Source organism: Acanthochromis polyacanthus, chromosome 16 (genome assembly GCF_021347895.1).
Source record: "Acanthochromis polyacanthus isolate Apoly-LR-REF ecotype Palm Island chromosome 16, KAUST_Apoly_ChrSc, whole genome shotgun sequence".
Classification (NCBI taxonomy): Eukaryota; Metazoa; Chordata; class Actinopteri; family Pomacentridae; genus Acanthochromis; species Acanthochromis polyacanthus.
This window is the reverse complement of record NC_067128.1, coordinates 30,563,185-30,581,163: the sequence shown is the minus strand read 5'-3', so window position 1 is coordinate 30,581,163 and position 17,979 is coordinate 30,563,185. Positions and strand designations below refer to the sequence as shown.

At 38.8% G+C, this 17,979-nt stretch overlaps 3 protein-coding genes across 5 annotated transcripts; 1 reads left to right on the top strand and 2 right to left on the bottom strand.

Moving 5' to 3' along the window:
- Positions 1-93: 93 nt before the first annotated feature.
- On the bottom strand, positions 94-7,779 carry gjb7 (gap junction protein beta 7). Its single transcript, XM_022211432.2, has 2 exons — positions 7,349-7,779; positions 94-2,938 (listed from the first exon to the last, which is right to left on the bottom strand). Exon 2 carries the CDS (start codon positions 2,922-2,924, stop codon positions 2,124-2,126), a length of 801 nt encoding a protein of 266 aa, XP_022067124.2. The 5' UTR covers positions 2,925-2,938; positions 7,349-7,779; the 3' UTR covers positions 94-2,123.
- Positions 7,780-8,827: 1,048 nt separating this feature from the next.
- Positions 8,828-11,042, top strand: smim8 (small integral membrane protein 8). Its single transcript, XM_022211433.2, has 2 exons — positions 8,828-9,101; positions 10,591-11,042. Exons 1-2 carry the CDS (start codon positions 8,973-8,975, stop codon positions 10,747-10,749), a joined length of 288 nt encoding a protein of 95 aa, XP_022067125.1. The 5' UTR covers positions 8,828-8,972; the 3' UTR covers positions 10,750-11,042.
- A 1,225-nt stretch (positions 11,043-12,267) lies between these two features.
- On the bottom strand, positions 12,268-17,869 carry LOC110966392 (uncharacterized). 3 transcript variants are annotated; one of them, XM_051960842.1, is made up of 11 exons: positions 17,807-17,869; positions 17,033-17,189; positions 16,025-16,951; positions 15,738-15,877; positions 15,268-15,472; positions 14,354-14,458; positions 14,041-14,240; positions 13,797-13,938; positions 12,976-13,617; positions 12,815-12,871; positions 12,268-12,675 (listed from the first exon to the last, which is right to left on the bottom strand). In XM_051960842.1, the coding sequence occupies exons 1-11, from the start codon at positions 17,810-17,812 to the stop codon at positions 12,659-12,661; spliced, it is 2,598 nt and encodes an 865-aa protein (XP_051816802.1). In that variant the 5' UTR covers positions 17,813-17,869; the 3' UTR covers positions 12,268-12,658. The 3 variants fall into 3 exon arrangements, with proteins under 3 accessions (XP_051816802.1, XP_051816801.1, XP_051816805.1); XM_051960841.1 differs by having other exon boundaries at positions 12,268-12,871; XM_051960845.1 differs by lacking the exon at positions 17,807-17,869 and adding an exon at positions 17,275-17,744 and having other exon boundaries at positions 12,268-12,871.
- Positions 17,870-17,979: the final 110 nt, after the last annotated feature.

Below are 17,979 nucleotides of genomic sequence, written 5' to 3'. Positions count from 1 at the left end.
TTATTTGTTTTTCAAACAGCCAGAACTGTTGTGTGCCCACTGAAGGGAAAATGATTTTGTGAATGAAATGTTTTAATTGCCACAATAAACATCGTTACATGCTAATTTTTTGTAACCCTGTAAAGCCTGACCCATCAGAAAATAGCCAGAAAATTCAACTTTTTTGGAACTGAGATGTCTGTTACCCCTTTTAACCAAATCCAAAAGAAAAAATTTGCCATATCATGTAAAATTTCCTGAATTATACATGAAAATTTAGGAAAAAGGCAAGTTATAAACCCAGAGTATCAAATTCGATAGACATTTTAACACAAGTTAATTGAAATTTAAACAATTACTTAATAAACATGCTTTCTTTCAATGCAGAAAATATTTATTTTTAAAAAATGAGTAACAACTTGCATGTTATTTTTACCTTCTTGAAAATTAGCGATGATTTTCTTGAAACACGTGGATGAGTTCATGAGTAGCCATTTTGAAAAGGGGCAAAATATGACTTCAGCTGCCTGTAGTGGAATGATAATCCACAGGGGGGCAGAATACATGTATCAGGTTGTATACAATAGGTCATTAAGGAAATGATTCATGTTGATGAGATAGAGGTCTCAAAGTCATGTATCAAATATTATACAAATGGTTATGTATTTGATAGTTACCTCCTGTGTCTTTAGGGTTTAATCCAAGCTTTATTTTTAAAAAGAGTTTTCCCTCCATTGTGTTCATAAAAGACTTCTTTTTATTTGTGTGGAGTGATTCTGACACTGCTTTTCCTCAGTACGCTGGCAGAGTAGCTATACTTCTATGTAATCATGTAAAAAGTTCTATTAGCAGTGTTAGCAAAAGCACAATTTTGTCCATATCTGCTCTTGCTGTTACACATCAACAGTGCAAATGAAGTTTCTGAATATTTTAAACTTGGAAATAATCTTCCAAAAGTTTATCAGTGTCCTAAAAGTGTCTTTATGTGGATAAAAGGTCAAAATGCATAGACAAAGCCGTTTTTAACAAAATACCTGTGTGTGTGTATATATGGACAGGGCAGAGGAACCAGATTTTATACCTGAATTTGTCATATTTAATATTAACTGCTCATAGTCACATTCACTTGACCTAAAAGAAATAACTGCATGTCAGTCTTTTAAAGTCTGACAGTCTATGATCAGGACGAGGAGGTTGGTGAAAAGTGCTTAAAGGGGTCCTTTAACAATGTTGTGGTTGTGTCTACGTTCAAAACAGTTTTACGTGGCCACAATGTTTTAACACACTTTCTGGGTTGACCAATCAAAACAGCAGCTTTTAGCAGAGAAGCAAGAAAGCACACTTGGGTTTATGTCTATATATTAATTTACTATTGCACTTGACATATTCATAAGCTGCTATTGCATGAATATAAATGATGTAAAATGTAAACAGTGTTACACGTATAGACAAGCTGCACTTATAAATGTTCCATGATTAACTAATATGCAATTAACTAATATTGTCATGCTCATTTGATTTGAAAAATATATTTCCTATGCATATTACATACATAATAACCAGTACTAAATATTACTTCAGACAATATCAGTAGAAATCAGTTACAACAAAGACAGAAGAAACTCTGTCCTTTGAGTTTTGACAGCAACCTTGTGGTCTAATATGGTTTAAATTGCCCAAAAGCTGTACATGCATTAGCAACTTTCCTTCTTTTTTCAAACTTGACACATTCAACACCTGAGGACTCTATAAATGTCCTTTCACATGCTAAATCATGCTGCTCACTGTGACTGTAAAATAGGAGAAAAAGCAAGAAGTTGAGTTCTGCTGGTTCGAGTTTAACTGGAGCCATGTGGAATTCATCTTTTCAGCTAAACTGACTCCTAAACCAAACATCTGTTAAAGTAAAACATATTTTATTAGCATCAATATTTGTAAGTAGTTTGTTCACCCTAAAATGTAATACAACTTATTTTTTCAGTTTACACCCAACTGTACCGTTAAATCTATTCAGCTGCTTTATTAATAGCCCAGGTTGTATAAAGAGACACTTGTGAGCAGCATCCATGTAAGTACAGGTGAACAAAAGTTTCCCTGTGGTTTCACTCCGATGGGAACAGAAGCTGTGGGTCAGTCTCAGCCCTTCAGGACTGGACGGGCAGGTTTTCAGGGGTGGGTACAGCTTCAGATTCAGGCTCTGTGATGCTGATCTCTGTGTTTGCTGTGGGCTCAGCCGTGGCGAACCTGTTGACAATGGAAACAGGTGGCTCTCTGTGGCTGGGAGGCTTCTGCTTCACAGGGATGTACCGCTTGCTGAATAACTTCCACAGCTGCTTCCACATAATGTACATGAGCTCCACGAAATTCAGCGCGATGCACAGGATGGAGGTGCAGCCCATGATGTAGAGGAAGATCTTCTTTTCCGTGGCTTTGCCGATGAAACAGTCCACCGTGTTGGGGCATGGACTCTCAGTGCACTGCAGCAGTACGGGCACCTCGAAGCCGTTGTATAGGAAGTAGAAAGCGAGCAGGGAGCCCACCTCGAAGGCCGTCTTGAAGACCAGGCTGATGGTGTAGGTGCAGAAAAGACCTCCGTCGATGCTCCCTTTGTCCTGGTACAGTTTTCGCTTGAGCTTGGCCTCCCGGTGCTCCCTGTAGGCCACATGCAGGGCCACCAGAAGGGACGGGGTGGACACCATGATGAGCTGTAGAGCCCAGAGACGCACCTGGGAGATGGGGAAGAAGTGGTCGAAGCAGGCGTTCTCGCAGCCAGGCTGCCGCGTGTTGCACACAAAGTCCTTCTGTTCGTCCTTCCACACCTGCTCGGCCGCCGCCACGTACACCAAGATCCTGAAGAGGAAGACCACAGAGAGCCAGATGCGTCCAATCACAGTGGAGTACTTGTTCACCCCGCTCAGGACATTCTCCAGAAAACCCCAGTTCATCTTCTTCTGGTGTCCTGTCAGGGAATAGAGCCATAGTTAGCTGAAATATAGCATCACAGGGAATAATCACGTGTTTCCTGTTCCCATTTGTTGCACTCAGTTATGACAATAATTCATCATGATTCACAGAGACGTTAAAAGCAAACCTTCTCACTCTCCTTAGCTGCAGAAAGGTTGCTTCTGTTCAGGTGATGACACTGACTGTGTGTGTTTCATATGTCTGAAGACTAAGAGTTAGCTTACTCTGTCAACAAATACCACTCTCTGCATTCTCTGAACCAGCTTCATGAGGCGCATTTCCAAGTCTTGAAGGAGTCTCCACATATTGGACACTCTTTATCACTCAGCCATCTGCTTTGCTACCCTTCCACAAGCTTCACCACTATCTTCATTTTGTTTATAAGTCAATTCAGGGCAAGACAAATCCCTACCTGACCTCTCTTCTTCACATCGCCCATATCGCACCAGGTCCAGTGACTACATCAAGCTCATCATCCCCAATACCTCTGCTATTTTTGGCCACAGCTTCTTTCGCTTTGCAGCAGCTAACAACTGGAACACCTTCCAAAACACCCTCAAACTTGCTGCGCTGACTTAACTCACCACCTTCAAGCTTAAACTCCAGCAGATTGTAGTATTGATATATACACACACACTTTCTTACAGCTCCTGCACATTTTTTTTTTTGTTCACGCTTATGCTCCCATGCTTCTTACTTCTTTACTTTTGTTCTATGTTACTGTTGTATGTCTATCTGTGTCTGTGCTTTACATGTGTATTTGTTCATGCTCGCACCTCTTGATTAGGTCATATTTGCAAATGGTTCTCAAACATTTTTACCTGGTAAAATGAAGGTCATAAAATAAATAAACATATGGGGCACACTTGTTAGCTGCTGTTCTTTCACTGTGCAGTCTTACTCATCCCAAACAATCTCCGTTAGTTTAAGTTTAGGCGACTGTGGATGCCATCTGATGCAGCCCTCCATCACTCCTCTTATTGGTCAATCAGCCCTGACAAAGTCCAAAGGAGTCTTTGGCTCCTTGTACTTCTGTAAAATAATGATTGTCACACTAAGCTCTGCCCACATCGGATGTTGTGTCCCTACAGGTCATGTTGCTTATATATTGCCTTGAATTCTAAATAAATCCCCAACAGTGTCACGAGCAAAGCTCCATGGCTTACAGTGGAAACCGCACATGCAAATATCAGCGTTTACCTCACCGCATCGCACAACAACACAACTCCTAGAAACAAAAATCTCACATTCCCTTTATCAGACTAAAGCCCAGATTTACACTGATCTAATGTCCATTCTTTGTGTCCATTGGCCGAAGCAGTTCTTTCTCTCCTTATCAGTGTCATTCACTCATGGTTTCTTTGCATTGGTGTCACAATGAAGGTCTGATTCACATAATCTCCTCGCAACAGCCATTGTTAAGATATATCTGCTATGTAAAGCACTAATGTGGGCTGAGATGCTTTTAATTGCACAAAACTGATTTCTTATTTTTGATTATTTTCCTTTCTTAAGGTGGTCCAGGCTGGCAGAGATGAACTTAGCCACCCCGTCAGAAGTTAAGAAAAAGGTTCTTTTTGTTCAGTTGGTGTTGTTTGGTCAATGGAAAACAAAAGCACAGAAAATACCAGTTCTGCGATCTGATTGGATGAACAGGCTACAGCCCATATTCAAAGTTGCATGACCTTGTAGCAACCAGTAACACAATAATGGCCAATAATGGAATAAATCTGGCCATTTTAAAGATAATAAAGCCAATAACTTACCAAGAAAATAATAAGTGATGAGCATAAGTGACCTAGCACTAAAAAAAATCATTTTTTTAAATCCTTTGAAAATGTAATAACTGCAGCTGATAATGTAATAATACATAAATAGGACTGCATTTCTTGGGAGTAAACGATTTTTATTGTTGTTTTGGTGTAATTAGCTCGTCATATTCATTCATCAACTATACATCTCCTTAAGTATGGCTGTAAGAGTCAATTTGAAAATTATTTGTTGTTCAAACTCTTTATTCAGAACACTGTTTATTTACTTAGATATGTAAATTCATAATTCCATGTCAGTGTCTCTGTTGGATGTTGCACTGTCAAATTAATTTACCGCATTTTTTTTCCTCAAAAAACATTTCATTACAACTTTTTTCAAACATTTCTCAAGGAAAAACAATTCATTCCTCACTTATAACTTTAATTAAATAACTGGACTGGCACCATAATGGCACCAAGCTCCAAAAAACGGAAGCGTATTACATACACATAGAACTAAGAGGAAAAAATAAACATAAAATTCATTAGTTCTTCCACTTCCACCCAGTGGCTACATTACTGAGAAGAATCTAGGCTGTCATCCATCGGCTGTCATCACCAAATAACTGTTTTATGTCTAAGCTTAGACTGCTGTTGCATCCAGCAGCATGGAAGAGCTTCATAATACCAATGGAACAGTCCTCTTCTGTCTCGTTTTAGGCTCTCTGTAAATGTTTCTCATATATAAGAGAAGAAATGCAGTCCTATTTGTGTGTTATTACATTATTGGCTGCAGTTATTGCATTTTCAAAGGATGTAATGTAATAACTTATTACATTATTGACAAAATGTTATTACTTTATTGGCAAATTATTGCGTTATTGGCTTTATCCCACTTAAAATGGCCAAAATTATGACATTATTGACAAGTATTATATTATTGGTTGCTACAGACCTTCTCCAACTCGTGTGTTGATTGGAAACATTTAGCGGTCTAAATGTTAGTTCAGGTTAAGTCAAATGTTTGTTCATTGCGCAGATTTATAGCATAACACACGATACAAAAAGATAAGATATTCCATGTCAGGGATCATGCAAAAACATTGAACTGAAAAGAAGTGATTTAAACCAGCAACCTTGTGATTATTAATCCATTTCTCTAAGCTCTGGACCATCTAACCTGCCCATTCATTGTTTCTATCAGCCCAAGGGGTCCTCATTAGGCTCAGTTTTCTCATAGCTTTTGATGTTTTTTGTTACTGCACTTGTTACTCAAATCTTCTGGCTCCAAGTGGTGTCCTTATGAGCTTGTTTAACTTGTTTAACATATAACTCATTTGCTAACCTGTCATCAAGGCAAACAGTTTCATTTTCATTTCGTTTAACAATTTAGAAAAAAAAAACAGAATTGTAATATGTAGAGAGTTGTAAAACTGTAGAAAAAACATTAAATACATTGTTCAAACGCAGGTGAGTTCTGTGCTTGACTGGAATATATTTGCAAATATTCAAATGACCTCTAAACTTCACTCAACCAGTTGTTAGCTTTGCCGGCTGGTTCTGCAGCCTCGATGAATGATTCATTGTTGACCTGCACATCTACATACATTTATGTAGTTACTGTTTCTGCTCAAGGCTGTGTTGAGGCTGCAGTTGGTGTTTTAGGACATGTTGTCAACGGAAATGTTTGCTATCAGTCTTCATCACATATCATACTTTACAGCCCTTTACAAACACGGTGCCTTGGTAGTATGTAAATGGACTTACAAATTCTAAACCTGTTACTTGGACCTGATTTGTCATCAAATTGTAGAATATTATGACAGAAAGAGGCGTTGTCTAGATGTTGACAGGTTAGTGATTAGTGCTATAGAGGCAGACCTGCACACTATATGAAACAATATGATCATATCTTTACACTATATATAATTAAATATATATGAAAAGTCACAATTTTGTTCATGTGCTAGCATAATTGCCCAAAGGTTTTCTAATCATCAATGAGCCTTTCATCACAATTTGCTAAAACAATGTAGCATTCGAGCACAGGAGTGATGGCTGCTGGAAATGTTCCTCTGTACCCCTATGGAGATATTCTATCAAAAATCAGCCGTTTCCAGCTAGAATAGTCATTTACCACATTAACAATGTCTGTACTGTATTTCTGATTAGTTTTTTTTGTCATCTTCGTTGAAAAAAAATGCTTTCCTTTTAAAAATAAGGACATTCTTAAGTGACCCTAAACTATATGTATGTAAATGTATATTAAAACAAACAGTTGTGATCAAAATAAAGTGTATGATGAAGTTCTTGTTTGCAGTGAAAATGAAACCAGGAGTCTTTATCAGATCTGATGAGTTTCATTATTAGTTTTGGCCTATATACAGTTAGTAATTCTGTGAACTGAGCAGTAAATTTAAATTACTCTTCATTTACAGCCAAAGATTATACCAAAATGAAAAATAAAATTGCTTTCCACATTTATCTGGTAAATTCTTTCAAATTTTTTGTCACAGAAGGATAAAAGATTATGAAATTATCCTTATAGTGGCCTTTGAGTAAAAAGTAGTGCAAACACAGGACTCGAAATTTACTGATGACAGTTCAGCAGTTTTATTTCTTGGGTCAAACAGAAGTGAGAACAGAGAACTTACCGTGGCTTCTCCCCTGTAGCAGCAGTTGGTGTCAGGTCCGTGTCCTCTGCAACCTGCACACCTGCAGGGGACAGCTCAGTACCACACCTTATCTGAGCAGCCTCATAACAAACATCATATCAGCTCCATCACATGCTTTCCATTGTTCTCGACAGATCAAGTTTGCTCTGAAATCCTGTGAGCAGCAGCCTTCCTCTAAATCACCTGTTGGGCTTGTTAATGTCTGAAGTGAAGCGTAGGTGTGTGTATGTTAGTGTGTGTACACAGACATCACCATGGAGCTCTCTAATGCAAATAGTATGTGCTGCCTGTCCTGTTCAGGCTCAGCGTGGGGGAGGAGAGGCTCACACAGCATCAAGTGTGTTTTATTTCCTCCTTCTCCCACCTGCCCGGACTCACACATGGAACTTTGATGAGACTGGAATCATGTAACAGAGCTGATGAATAAATAATAACCATGGTGCCTGTGTCTCTTTTGTGTCAGGGTTATTTTTTTTTTTTTTTTGCTACAACACCCTGCAATAGATGCACGATAGGAATTAACGATTGTCGGACCCCTACTGATCCCATTATAGAGTAAATGTCAGAAACTAACCAGTAGCTCTGAGGCTGATGTGAGAAATTCATGATTTAATTTAACACTAATCATAGTGAGCAGTGTTTTCATTGTTTTGAAAAAAGACACAACCAGGAGAGACTTAGCACGTGTTAGACACATAAAATTCCCATCACGATTATTGATTCAAGATTGAAGACCTTTATTTATCAGAAACACATTTATATATAGTGTAATGCACAGTGAAATGCATTACACTCCTGTTCCAAACTGGAACAATAAGAATAATAAAAATAAAGAATAAAATCACTCGAGAAATATACAGGAATATATACATATATATTCAGACAGTAATATGCAAAATAAATATAGAAATTAAAGTGTCAAATTGTGCAAAAAAAATATATGTATATACACGGTGAAGAGTAAACAGTACAATGGACAGGATTTGCAGGTTGATTGTCTATTGAGTCTATTGTTTCAGGTTCAACAGGTGGACAGTCTGTAGAGAGAAGCTCCTCCTTATTTTGTTTAAACTTAAAAAAAGAGGACCTCTGCAGACTTTTAGCTGCGAAACAGTGCAGCGGTGCAAAGTTTATATTTTTGTCCAAATAGCTTTTTTTTTAACAGTTTGTATCTTCTTCTTTTCCTTTTGGCTTTTCCCTTCAGGGGTCACCACAGCGAATCAATTGCCTCCAGTTTGTATAATCATTGTATTTCTTATTTTTGGGGTAATTACTTTCTTTTTTTCTTAAAATATCGTACTCTTACTTAATCTGTATTTACCTTAATAAACCTTATTTAGAGAATACTAAAGAAAGAAAAAAACTAAAAGAAACGCGTCACCTGAAGTTAATCCAGTTGTGTGATTCGTCCTCTTCACCGCTGGGGGCGCTGTGAACTGTTAAATGTTTTTCACTCTCTTCTTCTTCGTTTTCTTCTACTTTCAACATGGCTTCCTTCAGGCGACCTGCGTAGTGCCTGTGCCAAACAGTGCAATGTTTATTCCTCGACCTTTAGCGTGATATATTTGTTTTTCCAAAAGGCGAACAAAAGGTTCGAGCGGACATGTCGGAGAAAGAGGCAGGGACAGGGAAGGAGGGTTCCGGGGAGAAAGGCTTCAGGACCCCGGGGCTGAGGGGAGCTCAGACCACCACACTGTTCCGAGCTGTCAACCCTGAACTCTTCATCAAACCTGTGAGACACTCACACTCTCTGTTTCTGCTTCAAATGTAACTTATTAGTTAACCCCTACTTGTAGGTTAACGACGACTCTGGATAGTGCAACACATGTATCATTTTGCCACTGTTTTTAAACGACAAATTATATTTTTAACCAATGCGTGATGCGTTTTCTCCTTTATTTTTTATAGATTTATGCTAACTTTTTTAAGATATGCGTCACACACTAATAATTAAAAAGTGTCTAACCTCTAGCACCTAGTAGAATGTAACATCTCTCTTTATTCAGCGCTGTATTACCTCATTTAGGACACCTTGGGCATACTTGTGCCATATGGGCCCCATTTTTCTTTTAAACCCAAGAAATTTAAACACATCTGTACAGACAAGCATTTTATGCATTTTTGTGCTTGGTTCTTGGTCTTTTATCTTTTTCTTTGCCTAATGTTTAGTGTGTTTGAATGCTTTGTGAAGCACTGTGTAACCCCTGTTGTTGATAATAGTACTGGTAGTAATAATAGTAATGATAATAAGAATATTAACATGCCACAATGCTGTTTTGTTTAATGTCTGAATAGATCTCAGTTAGGGCTGGACAAATAATCAAATGTTTATCCTGATTTTGGCTTCCCACAATTAAATGAGGAAGATCGACTTGGATATTGATTCTTAAAATGTGTGCACACAGTCTGCAACCGTGAGTGTTGCATTTTTCTCCAGCCAAATAAACAAGGATGCCACTTTTCTCTGATGATTTTGATGCTGTACCTCACAAACTGACAGGTGGCAAATTAAAGGAAAAACCTACAGTGAGGGGATCTGGTCGCTCTTTGCTGCCAAAATTTGGATGCATTTTTCCTCTTCCAGTTAAGAGTCACTGCAAATCAAGCCTTTTGACTGATCCGCTCTATCCTTTACTAACATATTTCGTCCTGATGGGAGCTTCCATATTGACAGTACCCCCATCTATTGGGCGCAAGGCTCACTGAATACAAATTATGTGAATTATATGCTTTGGCCTTCACTGTCAGTAAATCAGAACCCACTTGAACACCTCATGTTGAGGGAAGAATAATGTTTCATCACTCCTGCAGAGTTACAAAGATTTATAGAATTAATGCTCAAGTTAATTGAAGCTATTCTGGTGGCACTTTGTAGGCCATCACTTTGCTAACATGTCTTATGTTGTTCATCCTTTAGTGTCTCACCTGCATGTATGTTGAAAACAACAACCCAACAGTTAAAAAGTACTGCTAGTACTGTCTTTATGTAAGAGCTGTAACTCCTGTTAATATTGACCTAACAGTAATTATCTGCCAAATGTTAACTGGTTTATACAGTTTTAGTCTTTCATCTTTATGTACAAAATCACAGCAGTCCCTGTTTTGTAGGAATGTTTTTGTTTGTTTTAATACCACTGTCAGAACATACCATAGCATCTTTAAATATCAATTGCTAGACTCTTACTTGCTTGACTTTAACCGAAACCTGTGTTGCTCTGCAGAACAAACCAGTGATGGCGTTTGGGCTGGTGACCATCACTCTGTGTGTGGGCTACCTGGGCTACATGCACGCAATGAAAGAAAACGACCAGCAGCTTTATGAGGCCATCGACAGCGAAGGAGAGAAATACATGAGGAGGAAGACTTCCAAATGGGACTGAATGTGTGTGTGTTTATGTACCGTGACGATGGTGAGGATTAAAACTTGACTGGACTGCAAAAGAAAAGACACCTGTCATTCTCTCTTTACATGCATCCACTATACTCTGTTATAAATGTACCTGCTAATGATTTTCCAATCGGTACATACAGTTACTGTAATGAAATATTGGGCTTTTCTCTGTCTGTCATCGTTGTAAACTGACTGTTTCTGGCTTTGGGACATCATCTTAGCTTGGGAAATTTTTTTACCATTAATAGTAGATACTAAAAATTAACACCAGTTGCAGACTCACTTTGTCTGGGGCGTCATAATTCCCACCAGTTCTCAGCTTGGATCGGCCCAGAGAGTAATTGAAGACAGCTGTGTCGGTGGCCTTTTATTCAGGGTTAAGACATGTAAAATACTTGCTTTCTATTCGATGCAGAAATGACAAGTTTGAAGATTGTCCTCAGTTTCTTGTTAAAGCAGAAATATTACTTTTTACCAGCTGCCTTTCACTTTACAACAAAATATTTATCATGTTATAGTGAGCTGCCAATTTAGTTCTTGCAAGAAACTTCAACAGTGAAAAAAGAGTTTTGGGGCAAAAAATTAATATGTAAGCATGTCTATATAAAACTACATTTAAAATGACTTCCACTAAAAATACATACATTGCATCACTTAATATATATGTATTTTGTGTATGGCACAAATAATTTATTTATAAATATGACTTTTCACTCATAATTGACCTCATGCTGGACTATGTGTTCTACAGTAGTGCACTACATTCACCAAATAATAACAATGAGAATGGCAGTAATAGAAACCTTGCAAAATTACTGCATCAGAGACATGAGAAAAGATGCAGAGGGAATCCAGGGAATCATTGGATTTGTTGCGTTTTCCTTCTCTCATGTATATTTTTGTAGAGTCATGACTCTAAATTAGCCAGGTCAAACCCTGTAATTACCAATAAAGTAGGGTCTTTGCCTTAATAATTATTTTAATCATGCAAAGTTGTTTTTTCAAATAGTTTTAATCTAATGTTTTAGGAGTTAGGAGAAGCACCTAACTGCAGCCCGCAGATCGGGGCGTGGCTCAACGTGGGCGGAGTTAAACGTTTAGCTCCGCCCACATTGAGCTTGACTCATTTATTGTCGCCATCTGGTGGCAGAGACTATATAGCACATTCACAAACGTCAATTCAGCTTCTAAATGCTGGCCTTGAAACCATTTAATGATTGTACATTAAGCTGAACTGTATCGTTAAGGAAAGAACACTTTTGTATGCATCACCTAGCATCTTATGTGATTTACTGTCTTGATTAATTTTATATCAGCATTACTATTTATATCAGGATCAGGTCTGGAGCCAAAAAGTAGTTCTTTGAGAAAACATTTTTCTTGTACTATCAAATCCCACAAATACAACATATACAACCCCTGGCAAAAATTATGGAATCACCAGTCTCGGAGGACGTTTGTTCAGTTGTTTAATTTTGTAGAAAAAAAGCAGATCACAAACATGACAAAAAACTAAAGTCATTTTATTTTGCAACTTTTTGGCTGTAAGAAACACTAAAAGATATCAAGAGGAAAATTGTGGTAGTCAGTAACAATTACTTTTTTAGACCAAACACAGGGAAAAAAATGTGGAATCACTTAATTCTGAGGAAAAAATTATGGAATCACCTCATAAATTCTCATTCCCAAAACTAGCACCCACATCAGATTAAATCTGCTCGTTAGTCTGCGGTTTAAAAGGAGTGATCACACCTTGGAGAGCTGTTGCACCAAGTGGACTGACATGAATCATGGCTGCAACATGAGAGATGACCATTGAAACAAAGGAGAGGATTATCAAACTTCTCAAAGAGGGTCAATCATCACGAAACGTTGCAAAAGATGTTGGTTGTTCACAGTCAGCTGTGTCTAAAATCTGGACAAAGTACAAACAACATGGGAAGGTTGTTAAAGGCAAAGCATACTGGAAGACCAAGGAAGACATCAAAGCGTCAAGACAGAAAACTTAAAGCAATATGTCTGGAAAACAGAAAATGCACAACAAAACAACTCACACTCTTGACATTCTTCTTGGTCTTCGCTGTTGTCAGATGACCCTGTTGGCATTCCAGCTGATGGGGAATGAGCAAAAAGAAAAGATAATGTTACATACATTGTATAAAGTTGAATAAAGTGGATGAGGACAATAAATGTGCATAAATATTCATTAACATACCTAAGACTAGCCTTCCGTGGATGTCCCATTGCATTTCAACATCTGAAGGAACAATCTTGCTATACTGCTCTCGGACTCTTTTGTTCTTTGCCATGTTATAATGATGAAGTATGTTTCTTTGTAGAAATATTTGTGTGGATGGGGTTGTCATATTTAAAAAGTAATTGTTCTTTCTCATCCCAGAAAACAGCTGCTCCACACACTGGCTGTTTATAAGACCAGCAAGTTCAGGCACAAGCTCCAGCTTTCTCAGAACCTCCCTCTGGTCTTTGCTGTTGCCTTGGTGGAACACATCGTTTAAAGCAAAATGCTGCGAGGACCCAGTGAGAGGGTGACCATTTTCATCAGCTGGCATCTTAGAGTTTTTCAGCCATGGCAAGTTGACATGAACCTTGCTCTCTGAGGCATGCTTTATGTTGTCTGGGGTGGGATCCAGTAACCTTCCTTGAAAAGGGGCAAAGATTCCTGGCTGCCTGCGGTTCGCATGCAATGCCAGCCCTCTGGCATAACCATACACTGAAACATTGGGAAAGTCTTTCCACGATAACAAGAGATCCACAAAGTCACGTGGACTCTCTGCTCTGAGGTTGAACTTCAGTGAATACACAACCCCACACGGACAGGTGATTACAGCCCAACCACCTGGAAACAGAAAAACAGTGGTCAAGGGCAATTTTATTTGTATCACCCACTTTTACAAACAGTTTGTCTCAAATGCATATTATGAGACTATAGTATGAGTAATAACTGACATTAGGAACATGTATGGCTAACTTACATAAATATATACTGTTTGATGATGAACACATTACTTCACTTACCAGAGGCAGCCCACACTTTCTCAAACACCTTGTTGTAGGTGACTCTATTTGACATTTTTTCCCAAAGTCGCATGACAAGATCCACTTTGGAGCCTTTGTCATCCACACCACAGTTTTTACAGAGTGCTCTGATCTCCTCTACCTGTTCCAAACATGCATTTGAGTTGATATTGTGAATAAAGCATAGACACATTTTTTATTAGCACAAAAAAGTGGATTTTGCAGATTTCATCAACTAATTCACCTTCAAGTTCACAAGCTCATCTGTGAGCCGCTCTTCATTAATCATTTCATCATCATCATCCCTACTGTTTGGTGTTTTTGGAGCTTGCATTTTCTCAAATTCAGTGTTTAAAACTGAATTTGATCTTCGGGTGTGTGGGCCAATCCATGGGGCCCAGTGATGATAACTGGGGGGCACAACAAAAGGGTTCTTTCGACCACCTTTGTGAACAAATATGAAGAGTATTAGCTATTATTAGCACAAGACTGAACACATATTAATATACTTTACTTTCAGTGCAACTGCTCTTAACCTGCCTTTTCAAATTACTTACATGGAATTAAACCACGACTAATCATTTCCACAGCCACAGCATCCCAGAAATTTGCTATATCCACATGGCCATCATAATCATCAGGCAGGCTTTGGATCTCACTCACTGTTAAAAGAACAGTTTAATTGTTTCCATTTCAATCACTGCTAAAAAAATCTGAGCACGAGAGCTGACAGAATATTAGATTAGATTGGATTCAGCTTTGTCATTGCACATGTCACAAGTACAGAGCAACAAAATGCATATAGTATCTGATCAGAAGTGATTAAATAACTATGATAAGGTATAGTATGATATACATAGATGTATACAACTGCACAGTAGGTATACAGTACAGTATACAGTATGAATGACTAAAGTGACTATAATGATATAAAGGACTGAGGATATAGGTATGTACACACCATAAATGGGCTATGACTATGATATGTATGTACAGGAACAGTTATGATTATAGAGTATAATGATTATGACAGTATGTACAATTGTTACTGTGAAGTACAGTGCAGGACATTGGTAGTACAAAGTGAGAAAAAGTTCACTTCCTGAGGGGGTTGGGGCGTGTGTGTGAGGGGGTAAGGGGCGGCGGGGGGGAAGAGTTCTGTTGGGAAAAACCTGTTCCTGAACCTGGTGGTTTTAGTCCAGAGGCAAGGTCATTTTATTTGTATAGCATATTTTATGAACAGTTTCATTCAAAGGGTTTTACAAACCATCATAACAACATCCTCTGCCTTTAGACCTTAACAAAAACTCCCAAGAAAAACAGTAAACCTCAGGGTGAGCAACAGAAGAGAGATCCCTCTCCCAGGATGGGCAGACAAGACAACAGTTTACAACACAGAAAAGGGAGAGGAGATGCTAAACAAACAATGAAGCTAAAATACCTATGTGAAATAACAGCTTATCAAACTCACCTGGCAAATTGAAAACGCCTTTCTTGTGAAGATCCATCACAACAACCGCTGGGCTATAGCCACATGACACACAATTGTAACTGTAGTTATGGTTTGTAAGGGCCTCAAAATGAAGGTAGGCTTGGAGAACCCTCTCCTTGTTCGGAAAGGACACGTTCTCCGTTGTTTCAATTATTTCTATCACTTTGCTGATAGCTGTATGCGTCTGGAAAATGATGAGAACGGGAGTATTCTAATGTTATATAATTTCAAAATGTAAGTTGTTTTGTTAGAATTGCATCTTCAGTCACCTTAGGAAAGAAAATTAAATATATTTTATCTTGTCAAAACTTTTTTTGTATTACTGTGAGTTGAATTGTGGTGTCACTCAAAAGGATGGAAAGAAATCAAAATGACATCACATTACATACAAAATCAATTCACTGGACTTTTCAGTGAGCAAAATGCATTATTGAATTGTACGATCTCACCTGTAATGCATTCCTAACCATCAGGCACAAATGCAGAGACAAGATTATGTGGTCGTCAAAGTTGTGGACACCATCCTCCCACTCCTGGTATCTGTAGATCATGCCACAGTTCAGGCATGACTTCCTGTACGTTGATATTCCTAAAAACACAGTCCAACCAAAGGTTATGGTTGTTGCTGGAATGTCCTTTGAGATTAGTAGAACTATTCTTTTTGTTTGTCATGTACATATAAATTATGCAACACACTAAATGATAAGACCATAGAAAGACCTGTGATAGTACCAACCTTCAACTACACCCGTGCTTGTCAGGATCTTGGCTTTTGATGTTATGAGTTGTTGTTCATACATTGTGTATTCACATTCTACACACTTTGTTTCTTTAGGGATAAGGTGCTTTGGAAAGCTGTCCTTTGCTCTTCCCTCTCTTGACTGCTCCATGAGAGCTTGGGGCAGATCTGCAGGGAGCTTTTTATTTGTGAGGAGGTAATTCAGCATCCTTGCAACACTTCTGTCATCTGGTGGATAACTGTCCTCCACACTGTCCTCACTTGCTGGACCACAAAAAGATTTTTCAACTCCAAACACACCATTTTTGACATCAACACATTGAGAGGCCAAAAATCTGTCCTTCAACACTGTCTCAAAGTGGTGGGTATGCTTTCTTTTGCAGTGTGTTTTGAAGTTTTTCTTGCTCAACATCATGTTGCAGTGAGGACAAGTGACTTTCTTGTGTTTTCCATACATTGTGTGACTAGATGCTTTAGGGGTATCCGGATGCTGTGCGTGAGCCACAGGGAGCTGAGTGGGGGCCAATGGGAGCTGAGTGGGGGCCACAGGGAGCTGAGTGGGGGCCACAGGGAGCTGAGTGGGGGCCACAGGGAGCTGTGCAGGAGCCACAGGGAGCTGAGTGGGGGCCACAGGGAGCTGTGCGGGGGCCACAGGGAGATGTGCGGGGGCCACAGGGAGATGTGCGGGGGCCACAGGGAGCTGAGTGGGGGCCACAGGGAGATGTGCGGACGCCACAGGAAGCTGTACAGGAGGCACTGCGAGGGTCTTTGTTTGTTCTTTGGGGGCTGCAGCATGCTCCTCCTCTTGGTGTATTTCTACGTGTCTTAGAAACTGTGCTCTATTAATAATTGTTGCAGCACAATAGCAGCAATGAAAATGTGCAGCTGTCCGACAACTTAAGCCACACTTAATAATTGTGAATTCTGAAAGAGAGGAATGAAGTAAATAACATTTGTACTTGTAACAAAATAATGGTCATCCAAATATGTGTCATAAGTAAGTACCTCTGTGTTTTACTGAGGAATGTCCTTTTATATGGTTCTCCACCATATGTTTAGCTGCCTCATATTTGCAGAAAGGACAGTGGAAATGTTCACTGCTGCTGCATTTTGATTTTGTTGTGGTTGGTGTATCGCCATCCAGAAGTATGGTAATGTGTCTCTACAAATCAGAGGGGAAAAATAGACTTAAAAAGGCACAATACTGAGGAATCCACAAGACAAAAAACTCTGAAACGATTTTTCACCTCAGCAACAAATGTTGATTCATGTCATGTCATGTCATGTCATGGATGCGAACAGATGTCTCGACAGGAAAGAACGGTTCACCGTCTGGTAACATGGCAGCTGGAGCCGGATTGGCATTTTTAGTCCAGACTGGCCCAATACAACTGATCAGATTTAAATGTATATCAACAGCCACAAACAAAAGCAATAAGTTCTATTTAATGTCTAACGCAATAATTCATAAATTAAACATGATCATTCCATTAGATTACTCTGAATATTTAGAATTATTCTAATGCTAAAAGGAATGGCATCATTTTAATGTTTTGTTAAACGTCACTTTTCCAATTGGCTTGCTACTTAGCACGTGACAAAATCACGACATCGCGACAAAATAAATAAGTCTGACGTAAGTCTAAAACTAATACAAGGAGATAATGTAACTGGAGATAAAATAATATCACTTCCTTCCTTGTCTGTCACAAAATAGCAAAACAACAACATTAAAGCACGTTAAAACAGCACGTTTAAACAAAATATAAACCTGCTTACCTCCATTTTGCAAACTTCTTCTTCGGCGGTTCAACTGCGCGATGCGGGCGGAGTTAAACGTTGAGCCACGCCCCGATCTGCGGGCTGCAGTCAGGCGTAGTTGGAGAGTGGGCATTTTCGTCACGTTGGGGTACATTATTTATTTGATATCTATATGCTGAAATTTAAAAGCT